We start from the raw sequence: 25,640 nt of genomic DNA, 5'->3' as shown, positions 1-25,640 counted from the left end.
ATGCTTGTAATAGTCACAGATGATACAAAACTGAAGGGATTAGCTAAAACCAGAGAACAATCATTCTACATTATTCTTTACTAGTCAGATATGACCTCAAATAATGGACCAGTTTTGGCACCACCATTTAAGAACGATACCAAAAAAAACCAACCCTGGAATAAGTACAGAGAAGACCAACTTGATGAGTAGATCTGGAAACTGTGTGTTATATGCAGTAGAGAGACCAAGGGAACTGGATAACCTTGAAAACAATACATCTTAGAAGAGATATGACAGCTTTTTGCAAGCACTTAGAGGGCATTGCTAAGAAGAAAGTCAAGACCTACTTTCTATTGTTCTAAAGTACTAAACATCCAGCCACCAACCAACAGCCTTAAGGAAAACAGATTTTGGCCGAACATCAGCAAAAGTAGTTTGACAGTAGAACCAATTAGCAAGGGCAGATAAGGAGTGTCTCTTTAGAAGATATTCTTATGTGTAGGCTCACAACAAACTAATAGGGATGGTTTAATCTGAGCAGAGCATTGGACTTGATCTTTCCGGTTTTGTGATATTATGATTTTATATGCTGGGTTATGACTTCCTTCCACAGCTATCGTGGAACTGGCTGAGGATAATGCAAATTGTGGTCTCACACATCTCAAGGTATCTGTTTTGGGGAAGGCTGCACTAGTTGGAGACCATACTGTATGGATTCGAATGATCCTCCTCACTGTTCCTTTGTTTTAGCATAAGAAGCCCTATTGGGCAAGCCCCAGGTCCAGCAGTACTTCTCAACCTCCATAATTTAAAGATATGTAGATTTCAACTTTCAGAATTCCTCAGCCAGCATTCCCTCTGCCTGGGGAATTCTGGGAATTAAAATCCATACAGTTGCTGGGGTTGAGAAACACTGATGCATAGCAATACAATATATTCTGAATCATGTTTAAACAGGAGTTGAGATAGAAACTGTTATGAGGAAGAGTATATAAGTTTTTACACATGGAATATGATATGTCCACAGGTTTTTTTAAAAAGTATGCTGCAAGGCAGTTTTACCCAGTTCTCACTTTATCATATCTAATATTCAGGAAAGCCACTTTTGGAGACACAATGTCATTTGCTTTGCAAAAAGATTTTGACTCTTCCGTAAGTTGAGAACTTTTGAAAATGCTGCCCCAAGCATTCCCTTGATCTATACAAAGTTAGCATCCTCTGTTAAAAGTGAAAGAGGGTCCTAGACAGAATTTAACAGCACAGACTGCCAAACTTTCTCTCAGATATCTCAGCTGTACTTCTGTAATAGTTCATGAAATTCTGCATAATCCTGTAATATGGGAGGTACACTGAAAAAGATTGCTTTGCCTTTTATTTTACATCATTATGAGTAAGAGCTGCTTCAGTCTTAAAGCCACAGACAACAGTGGTGGGCAAAGTCTTTGAGATAACCTACCACAGTTATTGTTTTCATGGAGAACTGAATGCTTTGGTTGGTTAGGAAGGAACTTAATGCCCAGGACCAAGAACAATGAAACCAATTTTCCAGCACAAAATGATTTTATTTAGCTAATTTAAATGTTTATGTTTTTCCCCTTCAGAAGTTTTGGATTTAGACCATAATTCTCTCAATACACTCAACACAAATTATCTTTGTTTTCAAAGATCATGGCTAGGAAAGTCATACAAATGGGAAGGGCAGGGGTTCTTTCACTTTCCTAGTGCAATGAGCACTATAATCTTGAGGATATAGTTAAGTGTTATTCTGATGATGACTTATTATATTTGTATTAAAACAGTGCTTCTTACAGTGTGTTAACATATTTCTAGATATGTTAAAGCTGTTGGTTCCTTGGAATGTTTATATGATTGTTTCACAGGAAAGTTCACATGTGTTTGTGCATGCACAGGCAACACTTGTGCTGGAATTATCCATGCATCCAGACACATAGCCTACAGTTCCAAAGGATATGACTCCTTTAACTCTTGAAATGTTCTCTTTTAAATGGTAAAGCAGTCATGTCCTTTGGAACGGTAGACTATGAGTCTGGGTGCATGCATAACTAATGCATAACATTATTTAGTAATGCATAACACTAATGCTAACAGCTTTTGAATGCTTTGCATGGACCTATTTCAAATGATTTATTTCAACCTTTTCCAATCTCCTGTCTTATATAGATTTGAGGCTTTCTAGTTAGAGTGATTAAGAGAAATTACCATTCCCAGAAGTCAAAATTGTAAAGTACTCATAAAAATATGAAAAAGTTCTTTTACATATGAAAAGTGCCTTCTATTCACATAAGGCTGTTCTACACCATGTGCTCAAACAATCCATGAAATAAAAGCAATCAAAATCAAAGACATTAATTTCCTTTATAAGAATGAGAACTAATACTAAACCTGCAGTGCAAAATCATAGATTTTGTATGAAAATTTGTGTAAGAACCATAGCAGTTGGTTTTCTTCTGTTCAAAGTCCTTGAGATACAGAACAAGTTTCCAAGTGAATCAGTTTGACTGCAAAACAAAATGGATAGTGGCAGCTTTCTGGTCAAGCTTTCCAGATAATAAGAACCATGGTAATAGCAATAGCAATAGCAGTAGACTTATATACCGCTTCATAGGGCTTTCAGCCCTCTCTAAGCGGTTTACAGAGAGTCAGCATATTGCCCCCAACAATCTGGGTCCTCATTTTACCCACCTCGGAAGGATGGAAGGCTGAGTCAACCCTGAGCCGGTGAGATTTGAACCGCTGAACTGCTGATCTAGCAGTAGCCTGCAGTGCTGCATTTAACCACTGCGCCACCTTGGTAATGGCGTAATGTAAGGCTTAGTTCAGTGGTGGGATTCAAAAATGTTTAATATCAGTTCTGTGGGCATGGCTTGGTGGCCGTGGTGTGGCTTGGTGGCCGTGGCAGGGGAAGGAAACAGCAAACTCCCAATTTCCTCCCGATCAGCTGGGACTCGGGAAGCAGAGAATAGATGGGGTGGGGACAGTCAGAGATGGTATTTACCGGTTCTCTGAACTACTCAAAATTTCCACTACCGGTTCTCCAGTATATCATCTCTGCCTTAGTTGTTCACTTAGCATAATATTTATATATAGCATATAGCATTTCACTGAATCCCTATCTTTACAACTGTACAACTGATTTCCTTCAAGCTATTCTAGAAGGAGTGGCAGCAAGTGAATACATATCATAGATTCCATTTCAACATGGCCCTGACCTCTGCTTTTACACAGCCCAATCTCTCTCATTTATTCCAACTATCAACATGACCTGCAATTTTCAAAATGCAAAAGAGCAAAGAATAATCCCAATTTGCTCTAGATAGGTCTTCTTTCCATTTGTTATAGAAATCAAAACTGCAAATCTGAAAATAATAAATAAGTACAAAAAACAGAAGACAAATTTCTACTGAGGTATTGTATATATTACTGCTTTCCCAACTTTTTCCTTTATTACCCAAAACTGCTTATTAGTAAGTCCTTATTTTAATGCCTCTGTTGTGACTGGGCAATAGATTTGTGTGTCGTTTTCCTTCTACCATATATATTCAGTTAACATTAGCATTGTTTTCCCCCAGAGAATATACTTCTATTCATTGTTAATCTTGCATTTCATACCTTCAAACAGAGATCTTATTCCTTCATTGTTCAACAAGGCATTGCTGCCTATATATACCAGTTTTCATTTGTTCCCCTACTAGAATTGCCTTATCAGCAGCGAAATATCATTATAATAAATTCTTAACCTTATACCTTATACATTATATCACCAGACCTTATATTAGTACTTCCTTATATCATTGTTGAATTATTTCACAGCATAATTATATCATCATTTACTTTTTCCAATTAGGGCATGAGTGTATCATTTTTCATTTCCAAAATTTTGTTTTTTTCCCCTTAGCCATTGATAAAACAAGTCCCATATCTTATAAAATTGTTCATCCTCTTGCTCTCTAATTTCAAATGTCAATTTACTCATTTCGGCACAGTCCATTATTTTTCGAATGATTTCTTCCTCTTTTGGTATTGTTTCATTTTTCCAGTTTTTTGCAAATACAATTCTGGCTGCTGTTACAACATTTACAATCAAATATTTTAAGTCTTTGTTGTAGGTTTCTGGTAAAATTCCCAACAAAAAGACCTCTGGTTTAAAGTCTATTTGTTTGTGTATCATTTTCTCCAACCACATGTGGATTTTAGTCCAGTATCTTTTGGCTTCAGTGCAAGTCCACCACATGTGGTAGTATGAGCCAGGTATCTGGTGACATTTCCAACACTTTTCTGATTTATTCTTGAACATTCTTGCGATTCTGGTCGGGGGTAGATGCCACCTGTAAAACATCTTATACAAGTTTTCTCTATATGCAGTAGACATTGTCATTTTGTAATTTTGAGACCACAATTTCTGCCAATTCTCTAAATCAATCCCATACTTAAAATTTTTCCCCCAAGCAATCATAGTTTCTTTAACTTGTTCTTCATGCAGTTTAAACTCCAATAAATAGACCTTTAGTTACATTAGAGGAAATATCTGAGATGGTAAACATTATTTGAAGATGTAGATGTTAAAACAACCGTAATCAAACGACATGCTGCATGTGATGATGGTTTTTTTTGTTTTTTGTTTTTTTGTTTTTTTGTTTTGTTTTTTTTCCCTTTCCTTTTTGGACCTTTTTTTGTCCTTTTTGGCCTTCCCCCCTCCCCCCACCCTTTTTTTCCCCCCCTTTCCTTCTTGGACCTTTTTTTTGTCCTTTTTGGCCTCCCCCCTTCCCCCACCCTTTTTTTTCTCTTCCTCTCTCCCTTGTTTTATTTTGTTGTCTTTTGTTTTTTAAACCCTAGCCTATTGTGGTGCTTATTAAATATACAATAGAGAGATACGGGATGTATAAACTTAGTAGGGATGCACCTGTGATTAAACGACATATTGTATGTGAAGATGGGTTTTCCCTCCCCCCTTGTTTTCTCTCCATCCTCTCCCTTTCCCATTGTTGTCCATGTAACAAAAAATAAAAATAATTTATAAAAAAAAAAAAGATTTGTGTGTCGTTATCCAAAAAAACAAAACCCAATTTTTGGTAATCTACTCAGGTTTGAGAAATCCTAGTATATATGAACTCATGGGATAAGATCACTTGCATCCAGATTCGGTGTTTCAATTAAAAGTTCTCATACGTTTATGGTTGCAGGCTTGTCTCTACAATATATGATGGGAAGGAACAGTGATTTTCCTGATTCCCAGTGACATAGAAAGAGACCAGTGTTATTTGATTGTAAATGTGTTAACAGCAGCTAAAATTGTATTTGCTAAAAACTGTAAAAATGAGAAAATACCAACGCAGGAGGAAGTTATTCATAAAATAATGGAATATGCTGAAATGAGTAAATTGACATTTAAAACTAGAGAACAAGAAGATAAACAATTTTATAAGATATGGGATTTATTTTACCAATGGTTAGACCCAAAAAAATGGTATTGAAATACGACTGAGAATCTTACAATATCATTGTATTGAATGACACAGAATATAACATAAAGATGTACTATTTTTGGATGGATTTAGGAGGACTAAATTGTCAAAACCTATCCAGAAATCATTAGCGTTTTTTGGACAATGGTTTCAAACCAAAAATTCTCAGTCAACCAATGTTTGCTTGCCAATCAATATCTGAATGTTTTACAATATTCTGGTTTCTCTTCAGATCATATACAAATTTCAGCTCTACAACCATTGTGGCTGATGTCTAAACACACACCACTTTCCTCTCTTCACAAAAATAATGGAGAATTAAATGTTAATGTTTCCCCATATTTTAGGATGAGCACTTCTGTTGACTTCAGAACTCCTAATGCTAGCAATGCCACAACTTCTCCATTTGTGGTCCTTTACCTAATTACAGTATGTCCACAGGCTGCTCTGATGGACTCTCTGAAGGTAAATTTAAAAACTCCTCCAGTGAGAGCACAGGCTGTTCCTTCAAATAATTTTTGAGGTGGCATTTGCTGCCATGAACTAGTATTTTTCTGCCCCCTGGATACAACAGTGCTGGCAAAAGAAGATACCAAAGCATCAACACCACTCCTGGATTGTGTAGTCATGTGATCAACTTGCATGTGTACCAGGACTGTTCCTTTGTCTGGAAGACCTCCTAGTATGTTTTGTGCAGGATTTGTTGGAAACACTGCAGATGAACTTCACATGTTGTCTGCACTCTCCAGATGTTTTTTGTCAATGTGACTTTAATGTAACTGTAAGCCTATTTAGCGTCCTCTCTCCTCCTCCCCATATGAATCTTCATCAGATTTGCTTTATTCTATGAATAAAGTTTGGGAATTATTTGGTATAACATTTGGAAATATTTGCATGTATTGACCAAAATCTATACAACCACAGCAATAAAGAGCTAAGCCCAAGATCAGACAGGTTAAAGCCCATCTTTTAAAGAAAAGTCTGCAAAGGGATAAAATATAACCCTCATTGTGGGTTGTGTTGGAATGTTTTCATTTTTAGTGGCCTGAGTTTCTTACTTAGTAACATTTGTTGTTATTTCCCAATCTAGTTAATTATTTTATTAGTCTTTTAGTTCTTTTACCAAAGAAAGAAATATAAGAGTCCTGCTAGACTGGAGTGGTACATAAGAGCTGAAAGCAAATAAATAAATAATTCTACTCTACAATATAATAATAAGAGAACCAATGCTTTCATTTCAGAAATTATTTTAGTCAATCTATTAATAAATGTAACCAACAGCAAGTGTTCAATTGCGGTTCCACCACAAATGCGCGAATGACAAAAGCGCGCCTGACTAAACCGCGGTGACAAAACCGCGCCGACAAAACCGCGCCGACGAATGAGCGCTGAAGCGCACCGACAACAGCGCGCCGACAGAAGCGTGCTGTAACCCTAACCCTAAACCTAACCCTAAACCTAACCCTAAACCTAACCATAAACCTAACCATAAACCTTACCTTAACTGAAATCGTGCTTCTGTCGGCGCGCTGTTGTCGGCACACTGTTGTCGGCGCGCTTTTGACATTGTGGTTTTAGCGCCGCGGTTTTGTTGGCGTGCTTTTGTCGTTCACGCATTTGTCGGGTCACGTTCAATTGCTCCATATATTGATATATTTGTTTCTCCAAAATAATGCTTTAGGGATGTTCCGAAATTAGGAAGTATTTTGCAATATCATATCTTAGGCGTAATGCTTTGTGCAAGGATGAGGCTAAAGTTGCCAAATAAAAAATGCCTCAAAGTTGTGATGTATTCTCAAATTAGGAAACATCCCTATTTTGTTCAATACAGCATGCCTGTATTCACATCAGCAATCCATCCATCCATCCAGCCAGCCAGCCAGCCATCCATCCATCCAGCCATCCATCCATCCAGCCAGCCAGCCAGCCAGCCAGCCAGCCAGCCAGCATAACAAAGGGGGGAGAGTAAGATTTCAACCTTCTGCCCCTTCTAATTACATTTCACTTATCTTTGCTAAGACAACTCGGACATTTTTGTCTCCTCCTTGCTGATAGCTTCCCACTATTTGATTCATCTAGAAGATATTTTGTTGCTTTCTTTTAATAACCCATTGTCTTCCCCTAATTTCAGTCATTTAACTTGGTGCTTTCTTTGGCATAGACTTACGCCCCTTGGATCTTCTCTCTGAAGTGGTTCCCCTGAACTGGGTGAAAAGTGGAATACGAATGATCCAAATCCAAGGAGCACGTGGCTTTCAGCTTTCTGCAACAAACCCTCGCTTCCTCAATTTTCCAGCATCACGGATTTTCATTTACTGTGACTTATTCCCAGAGGAATTCTCCATTGTATTTACTATAAAAACTTCCCACAAACAATTCAGGGTAAGCATGCGGTAGATTTTATCCAAGAGCAGAATTTTTGTTTCTTCAAAATTAAGATTACTGTAGCACTGGTGTATTTGGTTTATAATTCTGGATGTTATAATCTCATTAATTTAGCAAGCTTCACAAAATCTCTCAGGTAGTTAAGGATGTCATAATAAGTGACAAGATCACCTTTAAGCATGTTTCCTTGGATGAAAGTAGACTCAAATGCTTGATAGTACCTGTGTATTATTAACTCAAAATTATGCCGCAGCCTGTAAAATTTAATTTTCAGGGCTTTAGGCAGAGATACACATTAGTCATAGATGACAAGTTATATGTGTTTATTGATTGAACTTGATTTTAAAAAATTGCATCTCTTTGAGAACACAGAACTTGGAGAACATCCTGAGGTTTGAAAGTGATTTTTCTTTTATGGGCTGTGAAACTACAGGAAGCAAAATTAATTAAGGATTAATCCCAAATTAATCTTTATTTATACATGAACCCCAACTGAGTCAATGAGCCTTATTTCTAAGTAAACCCTCGGATTTATTTAGGAATAACAGGAGTCACAAAAGAAGGGAAAGCAGAATGCAGTAGATTGTTACTCTAGTTCAGTGTTTCCCAACTGTAACAACTTTAAGAATCCCCCAGGTTGAAGTTGGTGCACACATCTTAAAGTTGTTAAGGTTAAGAATACTGATTTAGTATAATGTAGGTATACTGAGAGACCTGGATCCACATCTGTTCTTGGTTTCGAGTTTGTTGTGATGTTGGATAGTGGTGTTATTTTTAGTCCATCTTGAGGTGAAAATGAAAATGTGAAGAGAAAGCTCATATGATCTAAGTTGAGGGATTAACAGAATAGGAGAGATATAAATGTATTCATAAATTCAATTTGGAATCTTATTGGCTTCCAAATTGTCTAACTAAAGTAGATTAAGTAAACAAACCGATTTTGTATTGCTATTGTTCTAAAACAAAAAAAATAGAGATAGACCCACTACTGGCTGAATGACTGCACTCACCCTGTGCTCACTAAAAACTCTACTTCACCTTGAAAGAAAGAATGGAGTGGAAGGCCACAGGGCTTCGTCCTGATCCTCCCGATGTTCAACATTTTAACAATGACCTGGATTATTATCACATGTTTGGCTGATATATAGCTGACAGAGTGGAGCTAACCCTTTGGAGGAGACACAGAAGATTAAAAAAGCTCTAGACCAACATAAGCAATGGGCTGAAATAAATAGGATTATATTTAACAGGGAGAAATGTACTATTGTACACCTTGGTAGGAAAAAATGAAAGACACAAATATTGCATAGGAGAGAATCTGGCTTTGCAGCAGCACCCATAAAAAGTATCTGGTTCTATTTGACTCCATATTAACCATGAGCCAACAGTACTAAAAACATTTTTTTTAAAAAAATAATCAGGTGCATTAACAGGAACATCAAATCTAGACCATGGAAAGTAGTAGTTCCATTCTGCTCTGTCCTTGTTAGATCCACTTGAAATACTGTTAGTTCTGGCCATTCAAGGCCAACACACCTTCCTCCTATTTTCCCCACAACAACCTTGTGAAGTTGGTTGAGCTGAAAGTGACTAACTGGCCAAGGTCACCTAGCTGCCTTTCATGGCTAAGGCAGGATTTGAACTCATATTTTCTTGTTTTCTAGCCTGATGTCTTAACAACTGTCTCTAAACTATTGATAAAATGTCACAGTTGCCTTAACTCTAAAATATTTTTTTTACTAATGTGTTCAAAACTATAGGAGTTTTTGAGGCATCTGATACATCTGGTTGAAACAAATGGTCTATTACATGTTTTAACAGAATGTATTATCATTCATCTATTTGGCAAATTATGTTCTTTTTGCAGTCTTTCAAAACTTTAGAAGTGCCTTCTGGAGTATGTGTGTGAATAAACACAATAGTATTGTACTATATTACAAGAGAGACTAATACATACTGATGAAATGATGAAAGAATGTTTATGGAAGAATGAAAAATTTCTAAAGAGGGTTTTAATTCATTTGTAAACATATGTATGCCTTGAAAAGCCAGTTTGTTTTGCCTCGATTGGCTCCTCCTGAACTATCTTTACCCTGGCTTATTAGTCACTTTGTAGTGATAAAAGCAGAGGATACTATATTTACTTACTGTCACAATAGGGTAAAAGTCAATGAATAAATTATATCAGAAGTGTCTTTTAAGGTACTAGCATGATTGCTACATATTTATACACCTGGAAGTATTCATAACAAATGAGCTTTTATTTACTCCAGTCCAGGGATGGTAAGAAATTGATCAGTTATCGGAAATTAAACTTAATGGAGAACAGAATTACCCGTATTTTTCAGAGTATAAGACGCATCTTTTTTCCTCAAAAAAGAGGCTGAAAATCTGGGTGCATCTTATACACTGAATACAGCATTTTTGCCTCCTGAAGCCCCGCCCCTTCACCAAAATGGCCATGCATACCCTTATGGAAGCTTTCAGAGAACTCATGGGGGCTGGGGAGGGCAGAAATGAGCAAAAACCAGGCCATTTTTGCCCCCCCTCCCCGCAGCACTCTATAAGCCTCCATAAGGCTATGCATGCAATTTTTTGAACCAAAAACGGGCCCCTTTTTGCTCATATTTGACCCCCCACCCCCTGGAGCACCCTTAAAGCCCCCCCCCGGGCTATTCATGCCTTTTTTTTAAAAAAATGGGCCCGTTTTCATGAAAAACGGGCCATTTTTGGGAGGTTTGCAGAGTGCAAAACCTTTTTTTTCCTTTTGGAAAGCTCTTTAACTGATGATTGATCAAGTGCTGTGCCAGCAAAAACACCTACCTGTCTACTGTATTTCTCTCTCTCTCTCTCTATTTCTCTCTCTCTCTATCCCTCTACCTACCTACCTACCTACCTACCTACCTACCTACCTACACACACATACTCTCTCCCTATTCCTTTATCTACCTACCTATCTAGCTAACTACTCTCTATCTCTCACTACCTATCTACTGTATTTGTCTCTATCCCTCTACCTACCTACCTACCTACCTACCTACCTACCTACCTACCTACACACACTCTCTCTATTTCTCTCTCTCTCTCTATCCCTTTATCTACCTACCTTCTTTTTTAAAAAAATTGCCTCTTCAAAACCTTTGTGCATCTTACGCTCTGGTGCGTCTTATACTCCGAAAAATACGGTAGATTAAACAGTGGAAGGATGTTGTGAGTTTGATTCTGGTGCTGATCATGCTCTCAATAGATCCTCAGCCTTGATCCTATGTATTTCTTAATTATTATAGTATATTCCCACATTATCGAGACACTATTTTGTATTATACCAGAAAGTCTCCAGAGAGAGGATATTAAGTGAGGGTACATCAGTGACGTGCAGTCAGAGGAGGCAGGGGAGGCCGAGCCTCACCACTGTCATGAAAAGAAAAAAAGATGTAAAAGGAAAAAGGCAAGAGGTGAGGTCAGGCTGAGCTAGTTGCTGCCAGAGTCACCGTGGATGACTCTGCTTAGTGCTTAACTGTTTAAAAAAGCCTCTACAGGAGGAGGCAGGAGAACGACGTGCTTCATCGAGTCTGACTTTAGGCATTTTATGATCACTCGAGCAGAGTTAAGCAAGGGTTAAAAGCCAAAAAATTCCTGACGTAGATGAGGCACGTCATTCTCCTGCCTCCACCTGTAGAGGGCACTTTTTTAGAGGCTTTTTTAAACAGTTAAGCAGAGTCATCCATGGTGACTCTGGCAGCAACTAGCTCAGCCTGACCTCAGCTCTTGCCTTTTTCCTTTTACATTTTTTTTCTTTTCATGATGACAGGCAAGAGCAGAGTTGAAATCCTCTCTGAAACAGCTGGAAAAGGTACATGTGGGTGGGAGGGAGGGGGAGGAATTAAAACTTCATCCTCCTGGTGCAAGGCTTTGGGCAAAGGCTGGAGGGAAGTGCTCTCCCTCCCCAAGTGTAGTTTGATTGCAGGCAGACCCACGTTGTCTTTTCAAACCTGTAATTAGTGAAGCTGGGCTGGATCCTTCCGGGGCTGGGGGAAAGTGTGTGTGCTCCAGTATGGCTCTTTGACTGGCTTCCTGCCTCCTCCTGTGGTCTCCCTGACTCCCTCCAATCCAAATTTTTGTGTGTGGGGGGGGAGGGAGAGAGGGAGGAAGGAGGGGAATGGGGAAGAAAAAGAAAAAGAAAGAAGGAAACTTATTTCGCAAAGGAGAAAAACAAATGCTGTCGCTTTAAATCGGAACTGAGCATGCCTGGCTGTGGAATTCTGGGAGTTGAAGTCCACAAGTCTAAAAAAAATTGTGTCAGTGCCTCACCAGCCATAAACCTCACTGCACGTCACTGGGGTACATAATGATATGTGTATAAACCTTTGATCATTATAATTATCAGTAGTACATAGGGACACCCCATTTCCTTCTAGGTCAACTAACAAGAAAAGTCAATTCAGGCTCCAATATTCTTCATCCAAATTATGATTTATTAGGAAGATTGATGTGAATAAAAAGGAGTAAAAATGGTCATTATATAGGGCATATGTACAACTGGAATTCCAGTAAATTGCATCAGGGCCTTTCATATGTGCACAGTGTTTAAGAAATGTCACAATAATTGTTACATTTTTTTAATCCTCTGAGTCAATGCAGCTTTACTGCATTCTAACTATGCCAAAGCTCTTATAAGGAAATATTGTCTTTCCAGACTAACTGATTTCATTAACTATGTTTTCAGAGAAATGAATACATCTTCACAGTTTTGGATGAAAACAGTGACACGCTGCAACTAGGACTCCGATATTCACAGAGTAAACTGCACTTTCTCTTCTGGAGCAGAGACCTTTTGAATGGTTGGCAGACACAAATTACTTTTCGGGATGTCTTTTTGGCGGACAACCAGTGGCATACGCTTGTATTGGCAGTATCTCAAGCCTCCTTCTCTCTCACTGTGGACTGCAGCATCCCCATAGATGTGTACGTGAAGCACGTACAATTCAGGGGTAATTTAACCTTAACCACCTCCCCTGAGTTAGGGCTGCAAGGGGTTTGCACACCTCAGCTGGGTGTTCATTTGGTTCATGTTGATTTCTCCAGCAGAGCTATTTTCTCACCTAAGTATCACATGTTCTTCCCCCAAACCCCCCCATATATCCCAAAGAAGCATCCCAATCCTTTATCATCTAGAAAATACAGTTGCAAATATGGTAGATAACCAAAGACGTAAGAAATAGGTGTCATAATCCTGTTAGAGTAATCAAGGAGGATACATATCAATTACATTCATAGCAGGAACATTTTTAAGGCAAGGAAAAATCTATATGAATATGTGAGTACTACAGTGATGAATCCCCCCCCAAATAATCCTAATCCTTAATACCCTGAATTACAGCCATCATGTTATGTGAAGTGCATTAAGTATACTTAATGTACTTGTCTGGTCATTGTCTGGTCAGCTCAGGATTTTCAAAGAATGGCAAACAAAAAATATTGTAGGGACATTAAAAATATAATATGCCACTGAATAGGCATGGACACATTTGTAGAATAGTCCCACACAACTGGAAGCCCTCTAAGGAGGAGAAAATTAGTTTGATTGGCAATTAAATGCAGATTGTCTGACAGTTCCCACACATGCATATGAATTACTGTACTAGCTATGTTATTATCACAGGTTTCTCAATTTTGTGAGTTCAAAAGATAAATATTTAAAGACACTGTGTAAACAAAGTGCATGCAACAATAACAATACCACAAAATGCATTCTATATGAAATTATATATATTTGAACAAGCAAATATAAAAATGAATGCATTATGAACTGCACATTTCATGTGGAAGAATTGCAGAGAGAATCAGAAAGAGAGAAGACTGAACTTAATGCAAGAAAATTAAGTCAAAATGAGTTTTAAATCAGAACGCACTTATTCTGCATTTGATTTCATAGTTAGCATTCATAGATTCACTTAAGCTTCCTTTTTCACTTATTTTAGGATTGCAGATACTGCTTTTCCAACATTCTTGACTATGACAGGAACTCAATTTTATATAGGAAATAGAAGAAGAAGAAAAGGTTTCTTTACAGTAAGTACAACTTATAATGTTCATTGTTCTGAAGAGATTATTCTAGGTACTTAGGTTACCTCTGCTTATTATATTTGGACTGCATTTCCTCCCTATCAATTTATTTTAATTTCATATGTTTTTCTGTCTAAGCTTCTTCAAAAGTTGCTGTTCAATGAGAGTCTATGGAATTGTTAGGTGTTCAAAGTCCCTCTATGAAAATATAGTTCCCAGGATACCATTGGAAATAGAAATCAGGATGAAATCCAGTGCACAAATCAGAGCAGTTCCCATGTAGGGTTCCAACTAGCCGTAATTATCATGTAAAGCTTTTAAAGTCTACCTCACTCCCCATTCTTTGTCTTTCTTTTTCAAGTGTTACGTACAATTATTGAGGTCCCTTCACATGCTTTCTTGTATGGATTTTGTATTCAAATAAGCTGATCTTTTCTTCTCTCTACTTCCATATTATATATAGGTATTTAAATTTATGCAATAACCAACACTGTGTTCAGACACCATAAAACTCCCAAGTTAGGCAAAATTCTGCACAAGGTCAAATGAACAGCTCTATTCTTTTCAGAACCCAAACTGTGGTCATATAAGAACACTATAACATTCCTCTGTGTTTCCAAATAAATTGCAGATACTTCAGACAGAAGGGCTTCTCTTCTATTAGGGATTACTGGTGATTTCTTTTTTGCCTGTTTTTCAGATGAGTCAGCAACAAACCTTCTGAACAGATTTTGCAACAAATAACATAAGTACCTTCTCTGATCAGCAATGGGAGGATGAGCAAAAGATAAACTTATTTCTTATTCTAAACATTTGGTCCAAGATAGGCTTGGATTTAGAGGGGATAGTGTAAAAATGGTCAAGTTGGCATTTGATGATAAGCATACAAAATAATGGGGAGTCACCCAAATACTGAAACATTACTGCAAATATCACTTAAAGCTATCCAAAAGTCAAAGCAATGCAGATTAGAAGGAAACAGAGATATAAAACATGGTGGAACTAGTTTTCCTAAGATACTTTATTATTCCTTTAAAACCTATCAAAGTTTAATAAAATTCCCAGGTGGCTCATAAAGTCATAAAATTCAGCTATGGGTGATCTTGATCTCACTATTTCTCACAATTCACCTCACAGAGAAAATAGAAGGAGGAAAGTGTATTGGATATGTTCAGATATGTTCAGCAGATTAAAATATGTTTACCTGGTGGTGGAAGGATAATAAGTACCATAAGAATTGCTCTGAAGAGGGGCTAGGCCAGTGGTTCTCAACCTTCCCAATGCCGCGACCCTTTAATACAGTTCCTTATGTTGTGGTGACCCCCAACCATAAAATTGGTGTCTCAATTCCTAAGACCATCGAAAATATGTGTTTTTTTTAGGCGGCCCCTGTGAAAGGGTCGTTCAACACCCAAAGGGGTCCCGACCCACAAGTTGAGAGCCACTGGGCTAGGCAAACACATGTGATGAAATGATAGCTACTTGCATTCTGCTAAAGTAAGCAAGAGATTAATTGGACCCTTCTTTATAAGAAAGATAGGACATAATGTGGGAGGACAGCAGGGGAAATGTAAGAAGAGAGGAAAAGAGACATCAATATGTAGAAAAGAAAAGACACAAATGAAGCAATGCAGAAAGGTAGCATTGTCCTTACCGATTACTATTACCTAAATTAACAGAACAATAACAATAGTTTGTTAACAATAAATGTAACAAACTGGTGCATAATGCTCTAAACTGTAATGATATACAAAGCAGCTTTGGGATTTGGGTAATAGAATCTTATGAGTTTAAATTACTTTTTACTAGAACTCTGAGAAGAAAGCCAGCTTGGTATAATGCTGTAATGGTGAACCTATGACATGTTTCCTGGCATGCGTGACATCGGCCATCCCTCTTCTGGGTTTCTGGTGCTCATGCGCGCACATTGATCATCTAGCCTTTGTGCGTGCGACAGGGCTGGAAACTGGAAGAGCTGGTCTTCCATTTTCCAGTGTGAGCATGCACACTGGCCAGCTGATTGTCTCGCATGCATGTGCGCCAGTAACCAGAAGATTAGCTGGCTAGCGTGCATGTGTGTCCCGGAAACAAGAAGTTAATTTCCTGGTGTGTGCCTGCCCCCTGGGCAGCTCCTCTTCAGGATTGTGTCCCAGATGAGCGTGTGTGCCCCAGAGGAGCATGTGTATCCCAGGCAAGCATGCGTGCCCCAGATAAGCGCATTCACCATCACTGGTATAGTGGTTAAAAGCCAGGGAGTTTTTGAGTTCTTCTCCTGCCTTAGGAATGAGCCTTGAGCCAGTCACTCTCTCTCAGCCCTGAGAAAGAGGCAAGGACTAGCCATTTGTCATGGGCGGGGAGAGAGAGAGAGAGGGAGGGAGGGAGGGAGGGAGGGAGAGAATTCAAATGGGTGAATGAAAGGTAAGAATTAAGGAACGGGGGTCTCTAAGTGTATGCACAATTGGGGAAGGAGATACCCTTCTGTTTTCATTCAATTTTTATTTATTTATTTCAGCAGTCAATTTATTTTTAAAGATGCAAATTATCCTGCAGTGGACTGGGTTTTTCTTGTTATGGGAGTCTAAATTGGATATTGTAGTAGTGTCTGTATTAAATTCTACAGCAGAAGAAAACAACTTTGTAAACAACCAAATTCCTCTGCATTTAGAAAACCATATTGTTTTTTTCAAATAATTCCTTGTTGAAAAAATCCCCTTTTCTTCCTAATGCTTTGCAGTTTAGCTCAATGGTCATTTATTTCCTTTTTAAACCATTTTAATTGAAATGTTCTCTATAGTTATCAAATAAAACTTCTGTAAAAATGGGTAGAATGAACAGAATGTGAAAAAATAGTAGCTGAAGTGATTTATACTGTTTTTATCTTGCCCTATTAAGTGACAAATTTAATTCAGGCTGTGATTTCAAAAAACCATCTCAAATGTGAATATACTGAGAATATGCAAATAGATTCACCATGTCTGTTGACTTGTGATCACTAGAAGTGATTGGAAGAAAATATTACAGCAAGGCCAGAATTTGCTGGAACCAGTGACGTGCAATCAGGTGAGGCAAGTGAGGCAGAGCCTCACCGCTCTCATTATGAAAAGAAAAAAAAATGTAAAAGGAAAAAGCTGAGCTAGTTGCTGCCTCACCATGGATGACTCTGCTTAACTGTTTAGAAAAGCCTCTAAAAAGCGCCCTCTACTATGAGGCAGAAGAACTGCATGCCTCATTTAGTCTGACTTTTTAGGAGTTTTATGATCGCTATGTGTGTTTCTTGTGCTGAGCCTAAAACACCTAAAAATTCAGACTAGGTGAGGCATGCAGTTCTCCTGCCTCATAATAGAGGGCGCTCATTTGGGCGGGGCTTCTTCAGAGGACCTGAGGCAAGAGCAGAGTTCAAGTCCTCTCTGAAGCAGCTGGAAAAGGTATGTGTGGGTCAGAGGGAGGGGGAGGAATTCAAACTTCATCCTCCTGGTGCTGTGCGAGGCTTTGGGCAAAGGCCAGAGGAAAGGACCCTGGCTCACTTGTGCTCTCCCTCCCCAAGTGTAGTTTGATTGTAGGCAGAGCCACGTTGCCTTTTCAAACCTGTAATCAGTGAAGCTGGGCTGGATTTTTACATAGTGGATTCTTCCGGGGCTGGGGGAAAGTGTGTGTGCTACAGCATGGCTCTGCCTCCTCCTGTGGTCTCCTCGCTGGTGCTCTCCCTCCCCAAGTGTAATGACTTCTCCCCAGGCCCCCATCCATTTCTCTCTCTCACACACACAGCTGGATAAAACTATATAAAAATCCAGCCCAGCTTCACTGATTACAAGTTGAAAAGGCAACGTGGCTCCACCTGCAAAAACTACACTTGAGGAGGGAGAACACAAGCGAACACTGAGGAGACCACAGGAGGAGGCAGGAAGCCAGGCAAAAAGCTATGCTGTAGCACACATACTTTTCCCCAGCCTCTTTCTTTTGGAAGGCTCGGATCCGCTCCACTCTGGCTTCTCTGCCTCTCCTCTCACCCCAGCCTGCCAGCAGGGGGTGAGTGGGTGGGCTTTATTGTGTTCCAGCCATTTCCCACCCAGACAACAGGCTGCATTTGCAATGGTGGAGGTATTTGGGGAAGGCAGCAGGGAAGGGGGGGATGGCAGAGGAGCTGCTTTCAAGTCATTGGAAAAGATATCCAATCCAACTTCTGTGTGTATGTGTTTGAGAGGGGGGAGGGAGGGAGAGAGGGAGGAAGGAGGGGAAGGGAGAAGAAAAAGAAAGAAGGAAATTTATTTCACAAAGGAGAAAAACAAATGCTGTCGCTTTAAATTGGAACTGAGCATGCCTGGCTGTGGAATTCTGGGAGTTGAAGTCCACAAGTCTAAAAAAAATTTGAAACCCACCACTGTGTTAGTGCCTCACCAACCATAAACCTCACCGCACGTCACTGGCTGAAACATAGCACTAGTCCACAGAGAATTACAAAATTAGACCTAAGAGACTAAAATTTTGACAGAATTCTATTGAGAGAAAAATATTAAAAGGGTTCAGGTTATATATCTGTAAATTCTTTGAGAATTTTCCAGATGAACAAAAAACTTAAAGCAATAGCATTTAGACCTATGTACTGTTTCACAGTGCTTTACAGCTCTCTCTGAGTGGTTTATGGAATCAGCATATTGCCCACAACAATCTGGGTCCTCATTTTACCGACCTTGGAAGAATGGAAGGCTGAGTCAACCTTGAGCATGACAATCAGTCAGTCAGTAGAATTAGCCAGAAATACTGCATTCTAACCAATGCACCATTATGGCTCTTAACTATCACTCCTGACTAGGGGTATACAATTGATGGGGGGCAGCCAGCATCATATTTAACCTATTGTTAGGGTGCTCTGGATTCTACTTGAAGAGGCAGGGACCCTGAAGCTAAACCTTTTTGTTAATTTAATTTATACTGGACTATTTAGTTGGAAGAGACCAAAACATCTGCCTTCAGCTAATGCAGGAAATCAGTTAGCAGTTCAAGCAATTCTGTATCAGAATAAATATGTAACCCTGAAAGTGCTGTCTTGCTAATACAATGTTAGTTCAGGATAAGTCTCTCAGTGGTTTCTGAGTTAAGCCTCAAAGGATAATAATTATCACCCTTATATTATCTATTGGTTTATCTATTACCTATAAACCTGAAAGGTCTATAGCAGCCTTTGAGACTAACACATGTTATTATACAGTAAAGTATAAGCTTTTGTGAACTGCAGCTCACATCATCAGATGCATGGACGGGCTTAATCAAAATAAAATATATTGGGCCCATTGGGGAAAATTGAAGGGGAAAAGCATGATTATGCAGATGAGAGACAGATTAAAATTGCCTTAGCAACTAACAATGGTAATATGTTAAAGCCACTGTGTTTGTTCAGACATTCTTAGATAACCTAAAACCTGTTTATATATTTAAGCTCCTTTGTCTCTTGCTCAATTATGCTGCAGTAATTTATTTATATCCAAATGGCTATTCTGAGATTGGTAATAGAATGTTTGGAGGTTATGGAAGTTGCATCTTCCTTAATTTGTTTTGTTCTGTTATTTCTTTGTCCTTATTTTGCATCCTGATGTTTTCTTTCCATTAATTCTTTTGTCCAAAGTCTGGTTTGTTTGTCCTACGTGGTATCCAGAGGGGCATTGCTGGTAGGTGACCCATTGCTCATAATGACAAGAAGCAAGTCCTTTGATCTCAGCCCCAAACAAAGGCCAATGCAAACATACAATGTGATTTTTATAAAAGACTTAGCAATGCAGCTTTCTGGCCCAGCCTTGAATTTTGTTTTGAGAAGCTGATCTCTGTTTCCAAGCACATGAAGCAATAGAAAGATAGTGCCTCTTAATGCATCAAAAATATTTTTTTCTCTTATGGTCTAACACATGTGGAAATAGGGATTGGACTTTAAGGTCAGCGGTGTAACTTCTAGGCTGATGTAAACTCTATCCTCCTTATCCTCTGGAAAATCATCAACTATTGTCCCCAGAAGAGCTTTTGATATTTGATTCCATAGTTTTTCTTCCTCTCTTTTCAGGGCTTGATAAGGCAGCTAGTCCTCTTGCCAGGCTCTGATGCCACTTCAAGGATGTGCACTGGCATGAATATTAATCTAGCAGTGCTGTCCATCCCCCAAATTCTGCAGGATCTTCCTGTGAAACCTGCGGGCAATGAGCTTCTGAAATACCCTTACGGTTAGTAAAATAAAACACAATTTTCAGGTGGTTTGTTCTCCAGCTTGTATTTAAAATTACAAAGTACAAGAATAACAATGTAATTATACCAAGTTGTCGGGAAAGAGCGAAGGTCTTTGTTAGTGATAGAAGTTGGTTAATATCTGGAGTAAAGCTTCACTAAAATCACTGTTGCATTCTGAATCAGCTGACAATCTACGTCACCCTTACGGAAAGTACAGCACAGATATTAATAGCAGGTATTCAATAGCAGGTATGATGTTTAAAAATTTAAAAAGAGCCAATACTTGGCTAGTACTTGCATGGGCCACCACTGCGAGAATCCCCTGGCGTAAGCAAGAAAAAGGCAAAGGCAATGGTAAACCACTTTTGCATTTTTTGCCAAGGAAACTATACCACATTAACATTCAGGTGTTCAGTTTGGCTTGAGCACAGCTTTACTTTTATCACAGTGCCTAAATCTCTTTTCCCCAGAACTGTGAGAAAAATTATGGGTGGTAAAAAATACATAATAGCTCATAGCTATTACAGGTGAAGGTGGGGGATCCAGAGTATTTCCAGGTAGAGACTTAAGTTATTTACTGTACTAAGACATGGATTGTTCAACCACAGTAATTCAGAACTGACTGAGTTCAAATAGTCTGTTAAGCCAAAGCCTATATGAAGTCAAAACCAGCAAACCACAATAAGGTTTAATTTTTTATGAACAAAGCCTGTGTATTTCCTGCAATGTCATATGCCAGCCTAAAACAGATGCCCTGGTCCTACTGACACATAAATTCATGAAATCCATGGCTGACTTAAATTGAGAAATATTCCCCATCTCTGATCTAGCTGGTTTCTTCCTTTCATTCCTTCTATCCCTCCCATCTGCAGTGCCATATAGCCTGAACTGAACTTCAGAAAATTGACTGCATTGCAGGATTTGTGGAAGGACCATTATTCACTTAAGATCAGAAATTTATATCCTCAGATCACCTTCTCCCTTCATTTCATGTAGCAAATAAGTGCTTTGAGAATCAGAAGAGTACCTGTGGGAGTTCTTAGGATAACATCCAATGTGTTGAACTGCACTCCCAAAACATAACTGTCCAGGAAGACTAGCTGCTATTGCTTATAAAACATTAACATTAAAGCACATTGGATAATGAGACGAGGATTCTCTGTATGTGCGCATAAAGGTATATAGTTGCAAGGAAATCTGAATGAGTATTTGTTGAAAGCCAGAAACCAGAAAGGAAACAAAAGAATTATATGCCTTATCATAATTGCTAAGAACATCAGCTATTGTTTTTCTTGGCATCTCTGATTTAAGACAATTTCTCTTAGTTTTTTGTTCAGCCTTGTTATCATGAGGACTGGCAATCATAAGCAATGCTGGAAAAACTGAAAATTAACATTCTAGGCCTATTTTGCACATGTTGTTTTTTCATTATGGAGATAATTTCCAAGCAAGGGAAGATCAATACATCATTATGTGTGAAATGGATGTATTTATTTTGCTTCAAGAACCTGGGTTTGGAAGCCAGCGCTGCTTCTCCAACCTTGTAATTGCAGCAAAACAAACAGGCCAATTCCACATGACAGCGTGCAATTTGTTTTTCTATATGGAACTATTCCCATCTAGAAACTAGTTCACAAAAATTGTATCTGGGAAGTCAGAATGAGTGGGGGTTTCGTTAGAAGAGCACCTGTTGAAATAGGAGTATGCTGAATGAATTTAATAGGACTGGATAGAAGAAAGAAGAGGATCAAAGAACTAAAACCCAGATTCATATCAGTTGTGTTTATGATATTAATATACATGGTTGACTGCAATTTCTTTTCTGGCTGTGTAGGATATAGCTTGAGTTTAAACAGTATTTTAGGTTAGCTTATGTTTGATTGATTAGCAGTTCTGTATGTTGAGAGAACATGACTTTAAATACTATACTTAGTCCAACGTTTATTAACATCATTAGTTCAAAGGGAATTGTAGAATTATGAATGGTAGGTCATCCAAATATTCTCAAAATCAGTTATTTTGACATATATACATCAGAAAGAATTAGATTAGTTATTACTTTGGAGAATTTGAAACCTCCATCTTCTGGTGGGGAAATCTATATGCACTCTTTCCCCCTCTTTCTCCCTCTCCATCCCCCCTCTCTCTGTTATTTTTTAAAAAAAATACAATTGAATTTTAAACTATTTTTTGCTTACTAAAGCTCAGAAGACCAAAAGATATGTGTTATTGAAGTAGATATTTATTAGAACAATTAGAATAGTTAAAGTAACTGGTTAAATCAGGGAATATAATTGACAGCAGCAAATAAAGCAGGAGGAAAAAAAAACAATTATCTTAGATCTGTATAGATTCTTAATAATGGTTAGTAGTTGTTAGTTAGTTAGTTAGTTAGTTAGTTAGTAGTAGTAGTAGTAGTAGTAGTAGTAGTAGTAGTAAGTAGAAAAGCATGTTGTGTTACCTGTACCAGTAAATATTCTAAAATCAATAGGTCTATCTAACCAATTTCGTTGTATATAAGTACAATGACAATAAAGATTATACTTATACTTATCTAAACATTGCCAAGTCTAGGTTCGGCCCAATATGCAGATGAAAATAAAATAAAAAGGGAATAAAATTTAATTTTAATTTTTTTAAATATATCTCCAGAGCATTTGGAGTTATTTTATTTGTTTGTAGAAATACAGCAAGTGTTCTCTGAAAAATATATTTCTATTTAAATGTGAATAATATTGTGATATATTCTGGTTTTATGGTATGTAGTAGGTAGACCTACACTATGATAACATTTCTTACAAAATCAGAATTTTTTTTTGATCGGATCACATTTGATTTTTTTGGGTATTCAGAAGCAGACATGAAGCTGACTTTGGGTTCCCGCCCTCCTTGCACCAAGACTGAAAGTGGCCAATTCTGGTTAAACATTGTTCAGAAGGGACTACATCTCTGCACCGGGAATGAATGGATTTCCATGCTAGAAGGTGAAATGCTTTTTGGATATTGTTGACCTATGGATGCTTTGAACTTTTAATAATACCAGTTTATGGACTGTAAATATTTTCCTTGAAATCCTAAAACTGAATTCCCTTGTCTGTTATATTATGTAAACTAACATTTCCAATTCCAACAGTAAGCAACATGGAGAAAATTGAAATGAAATTATCCTGCACCCTGAGTAAAATAGAAAAATAGAATCCCCCCCATTGAATTAAACTGCTTAGAAATTGCATTAATAAGAAATAAGAAATTCTGCTGAAAATACATTTGCCAAGGAGGAACATAACTAGTTTCAATAAGATTTATACAATGGGCAAGAACCTGCGAGTAGAATGGTTCAAAATATTTATTTTGATTGAGTATTATTATTACACAATTGTATCACAGCGGCCAGTTGTTTTGCCGGATTTGGCATTGGTTACTAGTCGGGGGGGCCCCAGGGCCTAGGACATCGTAACATATTTTCATAATATGCGTGCAGATCCAAGCAGTACAGCTTTTTGCATTTGACTGATGGTGATTTTGTCAATTTTTAACTGTTTTAAATGTAATTCCAGTGCTTTTGGAATAGCACCCAGTGTGCCAATTACCACTGGAATTACCACTACTGGTTTGTGCCATAATTGTTGAATTTTGATTTTTAAGTCCTGGTATTTTGCGATTTTTTCATGTTCCTTCTCGGCGACCCTGCTATCACCTGGTATCGCGATGTCTATGATTGTGACCTTATTTTTCTCAACCAGTGTGATGTCTGGTGTATTATGCGCCAGTATTTTGTCCGTTTGTATACGGAAATCCCACAAGATCTTGTCAATCTGATTTTCGGTGACTTTTTCAGGCTGATGTTCCCACCAGTTTGTTGCTGTTTCAATATTATAATTTTTGCACAAATTCCAATGGATCATTTGTGCTACTGAATTGTGCTGCAATTTATAATCAGTCTGTGTGATTTTTTACAGCAGCTGAGTATGTGATCAACAGTTTCATCACCTTCTTTGCAAAGAGTATTATTATTATTATTATTATTATTATTATTATTAATTAAATTTATAGGCTGCCCAATCCCGGAGGACTCCAGGAGGCTTACAACGAAAGAAGAAAAAAAGAAAAGCAAAATAAAAGAATAATTTAAAATTCACAACACTCATATGTTCTAATCGGGGCTGGACCTTAACAATAAGGTCAACAGCCCCAGGCCTGCCGGAACAGCCAGGTTTTAATGGCTTTTCTGAAGGCCATGAGAGTGGGTAAGGTCCGGACCTCTGAGGGTAGCTGATTCCACAGGGTCAGAGCAGCCATGGAGAAGGCTCTCCTCCGGGGGCCCGCCAGCTGACACTGTCTGGCTGACGGCATCCGAAGGAGGCCCACCCTGTGGGATCTTATCGGTCGTTGGGAGGTATGTGACAGTAGGCGGTCTCGCAGATAGGCTGGTCCTAAGCCATGTAGGGCTTTAAAGGTAATAACCAAGTAAGTTTGAATAAGATAAGACAAGATAAGTGAATGAGTTTGAAAGAGAATTAAAGGCCAAGATACATATATACTGTAGGCACAGTAGAAGAAGAATAAGAGAGGGAAAATATCAGGAATAGTTATTCTGCTGGATCACCATCTCTATAGCATTGCCTTGATAGTGACGATAGATTTCCTTATTCTCTGTCACTTTTTAGTTGAAGAAAGACTGGATTATTTGGAAGAATACCAGAGATTAGCTACAAATTCTGAAACCTTGGGCATTGAGATATTTGTCATCCCTATGGTGGGTCTTTTTGTAGCTACTGCTAATCGCTTCACTCCTCCTGGATCAGCCATTTACAAATGGATTGATGAAAAATTTGTGCCTTACCAAAATCTCCCCACCTACCAAGCTCAGTCCTGGGAATTCTTCACTGTGGGAAAAAAGGTACTATGTAAATTATGTATTCTTTTACTTTAAAATAAATATTTTTTATTTAATTTGAGCAAATCAAAACTGTTGTTGAATAATTTTTCCAAAGCTAGACAAAATAGGAATTGCATTTTCTCCGATGGAAAACAATTGCAACAAATCGGAGCCTTACTTTTTATGGGAAACTTACTGAAGATGTTCAGAATCAATATTCAGAACAGCGTAGTACTCAACTGGTTCAGTAGAAAGAACTGAAAAATAAGCACTTCTAAAGGTTGGTTAGCATAAACAAATCTATGACCTATTCAGAAAACTCCTATTTTTAAAAACCAACTATGAGATTAAATTGAAGAGACCCTGAGCTTTTGGCTAGAAATGAACATCAACGTCTAAAAAAAATATACAGGTGGTTCTCAACTTACTTCCACAATTGAGACCAGAATTTCTTTTGCTAAGCAAGGCAGTTGTTAAGTGAGTCATGCCTGATTTTATGACCTTTTTTGCCAGGGATATTAAGTGAATCATGTAGTTGTTAAGTGAATTCAGCTAACCTCATTGACTTTGCTTGTCACTAAATGAATGTTTGGAGAATTACCTATACAAATAAATAAGTTTTTTCTTCTAAGAAA

General features: G+C 38.1%; 1 protein-coding gene across 1 annotated transcript in view; it reads left to right on the top strand.

Moving 5' to 3' along the window:
• Positions 1–25,640, top strand: part of TSPEAR (thrombospondin type laminin G domain and EAR repeats) — a 41,491-nt gene that overhangs the window by 5,362 nt on the left and 10,489 nt on the right. Inside the window, exons 2-7 of the mRNA XM_087724949.1 lie at positions 7,627–7,847; positions 12,577–12,815; positions 13,832–13,922; positions 19,966–20,122; positions 22,979–23,110; positions 24,794–25,026. Coding sequence (XP_087581075.1) covers positions 7,627–7,847; positions 12,577–12,815; positions 13,832–13,922; positions 19,966–20,122; positions 22,979–23,110; positions 24,794–25,026 — 1,073 coding nt within the window. The remainder of the gene's footprint in view (positions 1–7,626; positions 7,848–12,576; positions 12,816–13,831; positions 13,923–19,965; positions 20,123–22,978; positions 23,111–24,793; positions 25,027–25,640) is intronic.

This window comes from Thamnophis sirtalis, unplaced genomic scaffold (genome assembly GCF_051295495.1).
Source record: "Thamnophis sirtalis isolate CommonGarterSnake01/CBP01778 unplaced genomic scaffold, rThaSir2_p1.2 scaffold_11, whole genome shotgun sequence".
NCBI lineage: Eukaryota > Metazoa > Chordata > Lepidosauria > Squamata > Natricidae > Thamnophis > Thamnophis sirtalis.
Note: the sequence above shows the minus strand (reverse complement) of the source record. Positions and strands in the feature narration are given on the sequence as shown.